Below are 13,619 nucleotides of genomic sequence, written 5' to 3'. Positions count from 1 at the left end.
CGAATGGCAGTGGAATATGACGCTGCAATGGAGAATGTAGATGGAAATATCGGTTTGTTCAAATTATGTATTAAGGGACCATCTTTGTCGCGTATCTTGAGAGATGCGTGCACTAAGCCAGTTGAGCTTCAATGCCGAGAACGAAATGCAGGAATAGCTGTGGCGGGGCCAAACGTGCAAAATGCAGTCGCTCTCAGAAGAAGCTCTTGCCAAAGTTAGGGCGTCTACTTTCGGCATAGCCGGTGACTGTTCAAAGGCTAGACCCCGCTATCGCTCTCAAGTCCCGTTATCAGGGCTTCGATAAGAATTTCGAATCTCAGTTCATAGCGGTTGACTGATTCGACTCAGAATCTTTCTTGACTCATAACTCGCGGCAAAACATTCCTCGACTGCAAAGTTGTCAATTGCAGGGCGCTGAAGAGTACATAAACGCCCCTTTTACACCTCATTCAGCGCATGAAGCAGCACAATCGAGCTGTGTAACCGTCCTCCATCCAAGCAACTTATTCGTTGAACCCCGCGGACTTTTTGCAAACAGCAACGGGCAAGATGCCCACGGTTCACCTCTTGGATTACGTTGCCGGCAATATCCGCAGTCTGGTTAATGCTATTGAAAAGCTGGGCTATGAGGTAGACTGGGTCCGGTCTCCTGAGGATGTGCCCAAAGCAGAGGTTTGAATGGCTGTTGTAACCGTTCGAAATAGCATCTCTTACTCACCTGTCGTGACAGAAACTCATTCTGCCCGGTGTCGGCCACTTCGGTCACTGCATGACACAGCTTTCTCAGGCAAACTACCTGCCTGCCATAAAAAAGCACATTGAAGCTGGCAAGCCGTTTATGGGCATTTGTGTTGGCCTCCAAGCCCTCTTCCAGGGTTCCGAGGAAGACCCTGAGGTTCCCGGTCTCGGCGTGATACCTTCATATCTCACTCACTTTGATGAAAGCGACAAGTCGGTGCCGCACATCGGATGGAACAATGCCAACACTGGAGGCAAGGTCATGTATGACCTGAGACCAGACTCCAAATACTACTACGTCCACTCCTACAAGTCCCCTTACAGCAAAGGCACGCTCGAAGCCCAAGGCTGGACAGTTGCGACTGGAACTTACGGAACCGAGACTTTCATCGGCGCCATTGCAAAGGGTAACATTTATGCTACCCAATTCCACCCCGAAAAATCTGGCGTTGCCGGCCTCCGGACGATCAAGGCCTTCTTGACCGGCTCCGGAGCGCAAAATCTTGGAGCTGATCTGCCATCCGACGTCGCATCAGCGGGCCACAAGGACGGCCTCACTCGCCGACTCATCGCCTGTCTTGACGTCCGAACAAATGACCAAGGCGACCTCGTCGTCACAAAAGGAGACCAGTATGACGTTCGCGAAAAGGGTGCCGACCGCAATGTCCGCAACCTGGGCAAGCCGGTGGAGATGGCTAAGAAATACTACGAATCCGGTGCCGATGAAGTCACCTTCCTCAACATCACATCCTTCCGCGACTGCCCCCTCGCCGATCTTCCCATGCTGGAGGTCCTCCGACAGACCTCACTAACCGTCTTTGTGCCCCTTACCATCGGAGGCGGTATCCGCGACACCGTCGACACGGACGGCACAAAGGTCTCTGCTCTTGATATTGCCACCATGTACTTCAAGTCCGGCGCCGACAAGGTCTCCATCGGATCCGACGCCGTCCTGGCCGCCGAGGAATACTACTCTCTCGGCAAGAAGCTCTTCGGCAACACCGCCATCGAGCAAATCTCCCGCGCCTACGGCAGACAAGCCGTTGTCGTCAGCGTCGACCCCAAGCGCGTCTACGTCCCCAAGCTCGATGCCACCCGCCACGCCATCGTCGAGACCAAGTTCCCCGGCCCCAAGGGCGAGGCCTTCTGCTGGTACGCCTGCACCATCAAGGGCGGCCGCGAGACACGCGATATGGACGTTGTGGAGCTCACGCAGGCCGTCGAGGCGATGGGCGCGGGAGAGATCTTGCTCAACTGCATTGACAAGGACGGCACCAACAGCGGGTTCGATCTTGAGCTCATCCAGCAGGTCAAGAACGCTGTCAAGATCCCCGTCATTGCGTCCAGCGGCGCTGGTAACCCGGGACACTTTGAGGAGGTGTTTGAGAAGACTACTACGGATGCCGCTCTTGGGGCTGGCATGTTCCACCGAGGAGAGTACACAGTAAAACAGGTCAAGGATTTCCTCCAGGACAAGGGTTTACTGATACGACAATTTGATGGAGACCTGTGATTTAGGGATACGAAAAAAAAGGGGGCTTCGGGGTTAGGGTGGGTGGTTATAGACTATTCGTAAGACGCAATTGATGCATTTCATGATTACCTCTACATTGTAAAAGATGACGGGTAAAAAAGTTTAATTCTGTCACAGATGATGAAAGAAGAAAAAAGTTCAATCCATTCACTCAAAACTACCTAATACGATAATACGATGACAACTACCCGATAACTGACTGTTTGGCCGAAACCCGTCCGGAGCACTCCGTACAGTCTATCCCTGTCGATCCATGACTCCGAATGAAAAAGCATCGAGACACTTTCCAAAGGGCAGTTTGACCAATACCAAAACGACACAACACCAAAACATGAACAGTCCCAACTAAAAAACTCCCGGGATGGTACTAGCTTCAAAAGAACAAGAGAAGCAGAATAACTGACCAACGCCCTTATGCTTTTTGTTTGCTTTTTCGAGCCATCAAGAACAAACGGGCGGATCCACGATCGAACAACGAATCAATCTGGTTTCCTTAACAAGTAAAGCTGGTTCCCCAATAAAACGAATGCCCATAAAAGCAGGTAAAATCAAGTAAAAAACTAGAGTTCCATGCCCATGAAAATCCACTGTTTGCTAGTCACGTCCAAGTCACTGGCCCAGTGGTCTAGCGTGGCCATGTCGAAGCCAACCCATTGAAGGCTCTTGATCAAATCACGAGCGTTATCTGCAGGTAGGCGGCGATCAAGACATGTGACGATCTGGCTACAGGCCAGGGGACCATCAGCAAGTTCGATGAGCGCCATAAGACTATAAGAAGAGATGTTAGTAATGGGTTCAAACCTAACGATTGGGCAGAAATGAGGTTACAACTTACGCCTTTTTCAAGTCTCTTCCGAGCACGCCTTCAATGTCGAAGAAGATGAAGAGGGACTTCTCCCTTCCATCATCTGCCACAAAGGCGCGGAAGCTCGATCCGCCAGCGTAGTCCCAGACTTCCATCCATGCGTCGATCCGCGAGCCAGCCGGAACAGTGTCCGGGCCCTGGTTGAATGGATCCGCGAGGTGGGAGTCGGGTGGCGGCGATTGTAAATAAGCACCTGAAAAGCCGGAGCCATTGATAGACAGGTTCCTCTCACCAAGGAACACGGTCTTCATGGTCTCACAGAAGAATCTCTCACATTCTTCCCTGATCATGAGTGCTGCCCCCCCTCGTCGCTCCAGGCGTCTGCCTGGAATGTCGCGCTTCTTCTGCTTAGGAAGAAGGGCGAGCTGGTTGGACGAGGTCAATGCGGCGAGGGGGGGACTTGACGGAGGAGAAGGCAGGCCTGAGGAAGGGACCTCAGGAATACCACTCCGCCCCTGGAGAAACGAAAGATGCAAGGTTAGAACAGGGTCGACTTCAAGACGAGGAGATTAGAAGAAGAAGAAGAAAGGAAGCTTACCTGTGACCCCCGTAGTGCAGTAGTGGAGGCCCTTGAGGTTGGCGGCAGAGTCAACAACGTAGCAGGAGGCAAGGACGTTGACACGGGCAGTCAACTCCTCGCCATAATTACTACTGTAATTTATACTTTGGTTACTCATTGGCGCCATTGCTATTGGATTCCACGGTGATCGCTTGGGAGATCTGTTTCTTGAAAGAGAGATGGGAAAATACCGAGCCTCGGGCTAGGTCGACTGTGGGTGGCGAATGATTGGTAGGGGTCGTGCAGAGCAGCGGAGCGATCAATTAGGACTTGATCGAAGATGTAAATCGGTGCGTTTGCTTGGTTTAAGTCTCGAGCGATGTAATCGGGTCGATTTCGCGATGCTGGCTCGTTGAGCTGATGGTCAGACGTCGAAGCGGTTTTTTGCAGTGAAATTGCGTGCAGGTGGTGAAAAGGAAAAAGCGGAGGAACACAGGAAATTCGGCAGAAGTGGTGCGCTTTAACTGGATTGGCGGCTTGCTGACTAGCACTTGCAGGTGGACGCTTCCAGGCCGTTCGGCGGGACATTGGCAGGCCGCTTACAGCGCTTCAGGGCCTGTGGCCCAGCGGAGAAGGAGGCGCTTGGGAGTTCCATCAGTGCCAATCATCCGGGCCGCCAAGCCCACATGTTGGATGACTGATTCACAGCTTCTCGGCGTTGGTGGACACTGTCTTTGGGCGCACCGGCTGCGTGCGGTTGTACAGTGCGACCCTTCGTCCATGATGTTTGTCGCCGTCTGCGGCCCCCGAGCTTCCGCTGTCAAACGGCAAAGATGACGAAATTTTCTCTCGCCAAGGCCGTGACCTCGTACAATGGGGATCAATGATTGATTGCACTGTTTGACGGTGGGGGATTTTCGGGGTTGAGCTGATTTGGTGCTCTGTAATGGTGGGTTCAACAACATTGATGGGCTTCAAAGTGTCACTCCGGCTATCAAATCTTCTGGATAATTACAGTGATAGTGCATTAGCTGTTAGATGAACCTGAACCTTATCCAGCTTAGTACGGGCGCATGAGCAAAGCTTCAGCTTTCAGCCAAAGCATCTTAGCTTCAAGGTCTATACCTACAGGGCAGGTACATGGATGCTGAAAAGGGGGCGCAAAACCACCTTGCCGTCATGTACTCCATCTGTGTCTGTGCAGTATCAAGGTGTCTCCGAGTACGACCGTCTGTGCACCTCATGTCTTGATTTAGTCCAGACGCTGTGGTCTCAATCATACGAGTATGATCAAGTGAAGCACGAGTTTACAGGAGAGCTCAAGCTTAATAACCTCAAGTGATATTGGACAGAAATAACACTGTTTGCTAACGATGAGTCAATGAGACACCGTGAGACACCATGAACGCATTCATCCCCAAAGCCACCCCTTAGACTCTACACTCATCGATCCGTGACTGCAATCAAACAAGGACAAGAGAGACAAGTATTCACATCTACAGACTTCTCGACCGTCTGCCATGTACATTCATGTATGCTATGACCACTACTTACATCCTAGGTAGATGGGCCCTTTATCCATCTCGCTACCCAAACGACTTATCAGGTATAGATTTTAATAACCCTCAGAGGCCCAGTCATCACAAGGCATATATAATAAACAAATTTGCCAAACCCTCTGCTTTGGCATATGCGCCTGGTGTAAAAGAAAAGGGGAAATAGGAATCAAAACAAAACAAGCAAAACCAAAACTATCACAACCCATATCTAACTCCTCCAGCTGTTCAACCGTGTCTCGCACTGAGGCTTGCAAAGGCATCGGGGCTGTGCCGTCCATTCGTCCATGCCATGTCCATACCCAGGTTCATGCTTTCTCTGCTAATCTTGCGATCTGTGGCAAAGGGGTCTGGAGCTACTGCTGGAGGTCCACTCTTCATAAACGGGTTGTTGTTTCCTGCAAGTGGCTGTGTCGCGCTCAGAGGTGACTGCGCCGGAGCTGCTGGAGAATGCATGGCCTGCATTGGCATGGGTCTGTCCTCTGGGATAGTTGGCGTTTGTGCGTGTATGTTGGGATCAGAGACCGTGGGGCGTGCTGCTTGCTGCTGGCCGTATAGCGCGAGGATGGACGCCTTGTCTTGACGCTGAGGCTGATAATATTGCTGCTGCTGTTGCTGTTGCTGTTGCTGTTGCTGGTGTAGTTGTTGCTGCTGTCCATAAAACTGAGGCTGCTGTTGCTGTCCGTAAAGCTGGGGTTGCTGCTGCTGTCCATAAAACTGAGCTTGTTGCTGCGTCACTTGCTGGGGGTGCTGCACGCCATTGTTCAAAAAGGGATTCGTTCCAGTCAGGTGTTGCTGCAGTGGCGTTGGGGCCTGGAATATGGTAGGCAGAGATTGCTCCGGAATCTGGGTGAGAGAAGGCGACGATATCCTAGTTGGTGACCGCGTAAAGGGATTGTTCGCATACGCCGCAGCCTGGTTGGTGTTGAGCGACAAACTTTGTTGAGGTGCCTGTGCCTGCTGCTGAAACTGCTGGGCCGGTGCCTGCGTGAAGAATGGATTGTAGCCCGTTTGCTGTGGCGCAATGGGTTGTGCGGCAGGTTGAGGGTATGTCATGCTATTCTGGAAGCTCAGGCTCTGATATTGCTGAGGCATTGACGGAGTAGCTTGCGTCTGAGAGTACATCGCGTACTGATGGGGTGTCGAGATGACTCCACCAGTATGATGTGGGAAAAGAGGTTGAGCTTGCGGAGACAGTGACATGTTCTGGAACGCTTGGGTGACAAGGCTGGCCTGCTGTGCTGGTGTTCCATAGGGATTCGTCGAGTTTATGAAAGGATTGTTGGTCTGGAGTGTCCCGGTGGAATGAGCCGTCTGGGGCTGAGCAGGCGGGAAGATATCGAACGGATTCGTAGAGGCTGCTGAAGCCGTGATTGGGCGTTCTGGGGTCGCTTCCTTCTGGGACACGCTCAAACCTAGGTTGAGGCCCACGGGATTCGAGCCTACTGGTGTCAGCGATCTTGAAGCTCGCAGTGTCCGCTCAGCAGCCGCGCCGGGCCCTGGTGATTTACTCTCGCCTTCGCCAAGACGAACGAGCGCCTCAACGGCACGTTCCAAGTTGCCGTTGACTCCCTTTAGAATAGTTGCATTTCGATGGTCGTCCTGGAAGCCCATGTCTCGTAGTCTCGCAAGCTTCTTGTCTGTGTCGTCCTGGCCGTAGTCTACAGAAGCTCCAAAGACCTTGGACTGTTTGTTTGCGTGATTCCCATGGTTGGCTGAAGAATTGGAATTCGCAAGCTCTTGCGCAGCGGCTGCCTTGGCCTCCTTCTTCGCTCGCGAGGACAGTGGGAATATTGACGAGGCGGATCTGAATCCGAACTTGGAGTTCTTGGGCGGTAACGGTGGTGGAGTTCCTTCATCCAGCTGCGGTTTTTTCAGCTTCCCAGCCTGGCCAGCGACAGTATTGATATATTTTTGCCGAATGAACCTCTCCATAGCCGAGTCTGCTTCATCCACGTCAATAGGCACCGATGCCGTCTTGTTCTCGGGGTTGTATATCTTGTTCGATGTAGTGTTGCCGACCTTTCGCATGTTCTATGATCCAAACAGATCAGTTTTCCATATTCACAACCTTGTACAAAGGGGCAGCATTCGCTCACATCAACTTGCTCATTCGTCCATGCATCCATGCTTAGCGACTTGACTTTGGATATGTGTGTGCCTAGTTTTCGATGTATCGCGGCACAGCGCATACACAGGAAGACTCCCAGCTGTAATTGCACAGGTCAGTATCTATCATCTCGAACCGCAGCGTCGTTGAGGAAGGGATATCGTACGCTCCATGATGCCCAAGCTGTAACACAGGTCGCGGTTAGCAAGAGGTTGTACGAGATGTGCGAACGGAGACAGTATATGCATACATGGATTTCGCGCGTGACAGTCGGCGCACTGGTCATTGCCTGGGACGGAATGTACCAGATCCTGGAGAATCGCCTCATTACGCGCCTGCTGGCGCTTGCTCAAAGTCCCCGTCATGACGCTGTCGTGGCTCTCTAGCGATGTTCTGCGTCGAGTCCAAGCGAGTGTACAGTAATGGGTAGCAGAGACAAATGCGCGCGTGAAGGCTCAGGCGTAAGAGGACCGGGGTGCTCGCCGTATCCAAGCAATTGGAGACCCAAACGGGCCTATTCGATTTTCGACGGCTGGCTGTAAGATGAGGCTTTGGAATCAGACAAGGGTCATGGCGATGGAGACGGGCAAGGAGGGGCCGTGCAGGAGCTGGCAAAGGAACTGGAAAGGGACCAAACGAGAACGTCGATGCCAGCAGACAGCTCGCAGATGGGCGGAGAAGGGAAAAGCAAGGCACGAAACAACAAGTCAAAAAAAGAGACGAGGAGAGAGCACAAAGAAAATGGTGCTAGCGAGGCAAGCGATTCATGGGTGATGCGATTCGATTTCGGACTACCCACTGGGGAAAAGGAGAAGCATCGAATCATTACCCGACGTTGGTTTTAGCCTGCAGATGCCACACGACCAGCCCGGCCTAGCAGAAGGGCCAAGCACCGCGCCACAGCATTTGTGGATAGGCCCCAATTGTTCCAGAGAGCCTTGGAAGCGCTGGGCTCAGGGCCTGCAGACGCCTGTGCAGACGCCTGTGCTCGAGGCGAGTTAGCGGCCCTGGCTCTGCGCTTCAGCGGTGTTGGTAGCGCTGCATCCTTCGTATTTGGGCGCCAAAAATGGACTCAAGGCGCCGACAAAAGACCCGTCGCGGGGCTAATCGATAAGGCTGGGATTGCAAACAATAGTCTGGAGCTGGAGACGAACGTGGAAGCCATGTGCAGATGAATCACCAGGAGATGCGAGGTTCTCGATCTGGCAGAGGCGAAGCAATGCAATGCACAGATGACCGGTTTCAGGTGAATGGATCGGTTATGGAGAATTCTCCGGTCGGTGGTAGCTGGCAACTGCGTCGTCTCTTTATTAGCAAGCGTAGAGGTAGCATGACTTCATGTTGATGGCAATTCGCGATGACCCTCAGCAGCACTCGAGGCTCTCGGTACGGGTGTCGCTATGCTACGATTCCTTTTTCTCTCAAAGCAAAGTAAATTTGGTGGGTTGTCCTCTGGTCATGAAATTCCAAATGCCCTCATACCCACACTTTGATCTCGTGAAGTCTTTGTGTCTCCGATTTATCTTCGTCTGATGGCTTGGAGAGCAGTTCTGGATCGCGATAGTCCTCCACGGCTGTTAGCCACCGGGACACCCGACCACCTCCGGATATATCATCGGCATACACACAAATCACATCTGTGCTCGGTCAGGACCTTTAAACTCCAATCCGCTGTCACTCACGTGTCCTCGATCCGAGGCTCCGGCCCTGCCGGCCTATTGGTCTCTCCACGGTCGGAGTCTAGGTTAAGCAACCTCCGTGGATGAAGTCGGCCTGACTTTGCCTCCTAGAGTCTGGCCTCGGTACCCGTAGACGCCGTGGTGGTGCCACTGACGCAGAGGTCACCCATAAGCCTAACTACGACTCAGGTAAAAGCTATTCCAATCCCCAGATGACAAAGAAAAAATAATGGCCGCGAGTCCGCTCGCGAAACTGGTCAACTGCCAACTGGCGGCTCGGATACATCCGCCGTGCCTTGCGCCATCCCTCAAATCGCCGCGCTTGTTCCGTTTCCCAGCGTGTTCGCCGTCCGAGTCCAGCCGCCGAAAGGGCCGGACTCTGGTATGTCGCGGGACATTTATTAGAAACAGAGACCCAGCAAGGTCTTGAATGCTGACGGCGGCCAACCTTCCCATCGTATGGGCCTATATTGTATTACTTGTATGTCACCGACGGGCTTACTGAACTCTGCTCTCAACAAAACAGCGCGAGGGAGCGGGATTGGACCCTGGAACTCAGCCACTGCATAACCCGCCCGCCCGAGTGCTAAAACCTCCCCAGCCACAACCCCGTGGGCGGCCAGCACCTACCAGCTAAGCCAAACACGTTGACAGCCCGACAGTTAACGTGGTCTGTCCAGAGCTTCAGCTCCATCTCTCCCAAAACCTCACCCTTAAAGATCCTTCCCAGCCACAAACCATCTCACTTATTTGCTCAGTCAGCTCGCTTCTCCTTTGTCTGAGCCCCAACCGACGAACCCGCCGGCAGATCTGGAACATACAGGGAGCTTTGCCATGGAACAAGAGCTTTAAACAACGCAGCCTGTTTCGCGACCCTCTGCTACACAACTGACGCCGGAGCCTTTGCTGGAGACATTTCAGGAGCAATGGCTGGCATTGAGAGACTAGAGGTCCACAGCAGGGTATGGCCTCCCAATCCTCCCTCCCGAGGCTCCAACGAGCTGCAGAGAACTGACTGGAGCCATGTAGTCCTACATTGTCCGCTGGGTCAAGGTCGAGGAGGGGAACACCCTCTCCTGGAGCGTACAACCACATAAAAAGTCCATGTGAGTAGTTGCTGCTCCAGAGAGTCGAATGCACTCTGCTGTGAATCCTAATTGACCGTGAAACCATCTAGAAACTTCGGCATCGTTAAACACCCCGGCAGCGGTGCCACGGGTCTCTCCTCCACGGCCGGCGACGGTTTCGACTCTAATAGCTCACAAACACAAGAACTTGCAGAGGGTAAAGCGAGCCGATTTGCCAAGAAAGATGTCACGGCGCAGGATCTCCTTTCCAGCAAGGGATTTATATCGATAAAATGGTTTGGGAAGTGCGAGGCGGACAAGGTGTCCATGGGGGCTTACGACGTGCCCCTCGGGCAGACGGGCATGTATGGCCTGGTCTTTGACAACACTTTTTCCAAGCAAACATCCAAGACAGCCACATTTGTCGTCCTGACATATCCTACCGGTGCTGCTCCGCAGAGCGCCAACCATCTCCCGAATCTGCAGATGCCGAATGCTAGCCAGACCAGCTTGGGCATGCATGGCAGCCCGCCGACCCGAGAGGGAGATCCCTCTGCCTCCGTGGATAGCTTCCATAGCCACCCGAGCAAGGGCCATGCGCGCACTGTATCCGAAGCAACTATGCCGGCCAATTACCATGTTGGAACGCTCTCAAAGAGAAGACGTAAGAAGGGACAGGGTTATGCTAGACGCTTCTTTTCCCTCGACTACTCTACTTGCACCCTTTCTTATTACTACAACAGGAATTCTTCTGCTCTTCGTGGAGCAATTCCCTTGAGCTTGGCTGCCATCGCTGCCGATGAGAGGAGAAGGGAAATTAGCATAGATTCCGGTGCTGAAGTATGGCACCTCAAAGCGCCCAACGACAAGGAATTTCAAGATTGGGCTCGAGCTCTTGAAAAGGCGAGCAAGTTGGCGAGAGGCCTTGAAAGCCAGCCGCAGCAGCCAAAGCTTGGCTTGCAGGTTGACAACCGCACTCTACAGCAAGACAGCCTTGCTGGCCACCATGGAGGCCGCGATGAAGAGGTTGAATGGCAGCAGGTCGAAACCCTGGTTAGCCGCGTTGTTGGAACTCGTGATGCGCTGCGCCGTCTAACCAAGGAGGTTGCGGCATTACCGAGACCGACGTCTTCTTCATCGCACCACTTCCTGGGTCCACCGGGGAGTGCTATTGATGAAAGTGGCGATGCAGCGGAGAAGAAGTCCTTCTGGAAACGCAAGTCTAGTAACTCCGTATCCGCCTCAACCCCTCCGACACTGCGACCGGATTCAGCGACGATCGAAGACCACACTGATGCGAACAAGCGCAGGTCTAAGGGGGCGACCCAGGAGGAAAAGTCTTTGCAGGATCATTGCGCGGCTTTACTGGCCGACCTCGATTCTGTTGTCAGTGAATTCACCATTCTCATTAACAACAGCAAACGACGCCGGATACCGGTGCCCAAGTCTGCCGATGCCGCCTCCCGCCTGAGCTTGGATACTACCTCTACAGGAGATGAGTTCTTTGACGCTGAAGATGCTACAAGGGTCGTCAAGATTGATGCCAGCGACGATGAGCCGCACGAGTCAGACGCTGATGATGCCTCTTCGCATGACAACTCGTCTATTTCATCCGTCGAAGAGGAGGAGGTGCAAGGTGGTGGCGCAAACGCGCTGTTTCCAGCCAAACCAAAGAGTCTTGTTCCGTTGCCTCTTGATGTCGTGGTTGGCCGAAGAACCGGGATACCGCCTGCGATGGTTCTGCCCCCTAGTCTGATTGCGTTTGTTCGGAAGAATGTTGGCAAAGATCTTAGTACCATCAGCATGCCCGTTTCCGCCAACGAGCCCATCTCCCTGCTACAGAAGATTGCAGAGCAGCTAGAATATGCGCAGCTTTTGGACCAGGCTGCTAAGCGCGGATCGGTAACCGAGCGACTGCTGTACGTTACCGCCTTTGCCGTCTCACAGTTTAGCAGTGGTCGTGCCAAGGAGCGAGCTATCCGCAAGCCGTTTAACCCTCTGCTGGGAGAGACGTTTGAGTTGGTGCGTTCGAACAAGGAAACCCCTGGCGGCTTCCGCTTGCTTGTGGAGAAGGTCCAGCATCGACCTGTCAAGTTGGCAATGCAGGCTGAATCTGCCAGTTGGTCGCTCTCTCAATCTGCCGCCCCAGGTCAGAAGTTTTGGGGCAAAAGTGCCGAGATTACGACTGATGGTCGTGTAAGAGTTGTGCTGCGACTGTCAGACGGATCTGACGAGCTGTACTCGTGGAACATTGCCACGATGTTTTTGCGAAACGTGGTAATGGGCGAGAAGTACGTGGAGCCTGTCGGAACGATGAATGTGACCAACGACTCAACCGGCCACAAAGCAGCCGTTGAGTTTAGAAGCAAGGGCATGTTTGGTGGAAGAGCCGAAGATGTCAATGTGGAGACGTTTGGACCAGATGGCGGCAACACGGGCAGTGGACTCACTGGTACCTGGACTAACGGACTCAAGACGGCCGGCCCTGGAAAATCAGGAGGCGAAGAGATTTGGCACGTCGGCAAAATGGTGGACAATCCTACCCAGACGTATGGAATGACGGCATTCGCAGCCTCGCTTAACGAAATCACAGAGATTGAGAAGGGCAAGCTGCCGCCAACCGACTGTAGATTGCGTCAGGATCAGCGACTCGCCGAGCAGGGCAACCTAGACGAGGCCGAGATTTGGAAGGTTAAACTAGAGGAAGCACAGCGAGCTCGTCGCCGCGTCTTGGAAGAGCGAGGCGAGCAGCACAAGCCAAGGTGGTTCGTCAAGGCGGAAGAGTCTCCAGAGGGAGAGGAGGTGTGGAGGATCAAGACGGGCAAGGACAGCTACTGGGAAGAGCGTGCAAAGGGTGCTTGGACTGGCATTGAGGAGATTTTCAGCGTGCCTGGAGAGTAGAGCTTTTACAGGCAGTGTTATTGCTTTGTTGGGTAAAAAAACAATGACGGATAGAGCGGTTTGATGCTATCTAAAGACTATGGACTCTTTTTTTCTTCTTCAGCCTTTTTTTTGTTGCTGGAAGAATAGATGCGGAAGGGGTGATGAATGTGAATATGAATGTTATGACCTCTACTTTGACGTTCTCTGCTGTGACTACGATTAGGTATACTGAGGTTGAACGACTTCACCGTGATGATGTAATGACGGAGTGAATGTCAAGTTCTTGGCAGATGATAATCTACATCTTGAACATTTAATCATGAAGCAAGAAATACAACTTCCCCTTTACACCTCGCCAGATCTTCATCAACAATGCAGTGTTCTTCTATCCGGAAATGATAGCCAGGGGTTTCCCGTTTTTGACATTCTAAGCTTCATCTACCTTATCTAGGAGAATCCGATGGGAGATTAAATCGCGGCGCAATGCGAAAGCAGCTGACGAGCATAGCAAGATCTTCACGCCGATTCAAATTTCCGCACCTCAGAATGTCTCAAAAAAGCCGGTGAAGCTTAGCGGCATTAACGTTGAGCCAACAAGCTTTCTGTGATGACTCTAGCTTGTCTTGCTTGTCTAGATACAAATGTCAAGCGTGTGTTTAAAACAACTCAAGATGGTGATGGCCCCTGA

General features: G+C 52.7%; 4 protein-coding genes across 4 annotated transcripts; 2 read left to right on the top strand and 2 right to left on the bottom strand.

The window, feature by feature from the left end:
- The first annotated feature begins 336 nt into the window (after nt 1-336).
- V8C40DRAFT_231026 (imidazoleglycerol-phosphate synthase) lies at nt 337-2,384 on the top strand. Its single transcript, XM_083212842.1, has 2 exons — nt 337-672; nt 731-2,384. The coding sequence occupies exons 1-2, from the start codon at nt 550-552 to the stop codon at nt 2,249-2,251; spliced, it is 1,644 nt and encodes a 547-aa protein (XP_083079526.1). The 5' UTR covers nt 337-549; the 3' UTR covers nt 2,252-2,384.
- Nucleotides 2,385-2,832: 448 nt separating this feature from the next.
- V8C40DRAFT_260807 (acyl-CoA N-acyltransferase) lies at nt 2,833-3,823 on the bottom strand (the record flags this gene model as incomplete). Its single annotated transcript, XM_083219182.1, has 3 exons — nt 2,833-3,040; nt 3,108-3,630; nt 3,676-3,823. The coding sequence occupies 3 exons, from the start codon at nt 3,821-3,823 to the stop codon at nt 2,833-2,835; spliced, it is 879 nt and encodes a 292-aa protein (XP_083079525.1).
- Nucleotides 3,824-5,389: 1,566 nt separating this feature from the next.
- Nucleotides 5,390-7,756, bottom strand: V8C40DRAFT_17003 (uncharacterized protein). The gene is made up of 4 exons (XM_083211598.1): nt 7,553-7,756; nt 7,469-7,485; nt 7,292-7,402; nt 5,390-7,226 (listed from the first exon to the last, which is right to left on the bottom strand). Exons 1-4 carry the CDS (start codon nt 7,665-7,667, stop codon nt 5,421-5,423), a joined length of 2,049 nt encoding a protein of 682 aa, XP_083079524.1. The 5' UTR covers nt 7,668-7,756; the 3' UTR covers nt 5,390-5,420.
- Nucleotides 7,757-9,640: 1,884 nt separating this feature from the next.
- V8C40DRAFT_231018 (oxysterol-binding protein related protein OSH3) lies at nt 9,641-13,129 on the top strand. The gene is made up of 3 exons (XM_083212841.1): nt 9,641-9,943; nt 10,011-10,087; nt 10,159-13,129. The coding sequence occupies exons 1-3, from the start codon at nt 9,908-9,910 to the stop codon at nt 12,947-12,949; spliced, it is 2,904 nt and encodes a 967-aa protein (XP_083079523.1). The 5' UTR covers nt 9,641-9,907; the 3' UTR covers nt 12,950-13,129.
- The last annotated feature ends 490 nt before the right edge of the window (nt 13,130-13,619 follow it).

Source organism: Trichoderma camerunense, assembly GCF_050948025.1.
Source record: "Trichoderma camerunense strain CBS 138272 chromosome Unknown V8C40scaffold_1, whole genome shotgun sequence".
NCBI lineage: Eukaryota > Fungi > Ascomycota > Sordariomycetes > Hypocreales > Hypocreaceae > Trichoderma > Trichoderma camerunense.
Note: the sequence above shows the minus strand (reverse complement) of the source record. Positions and strands in the feature narration are given on the sequence as shown.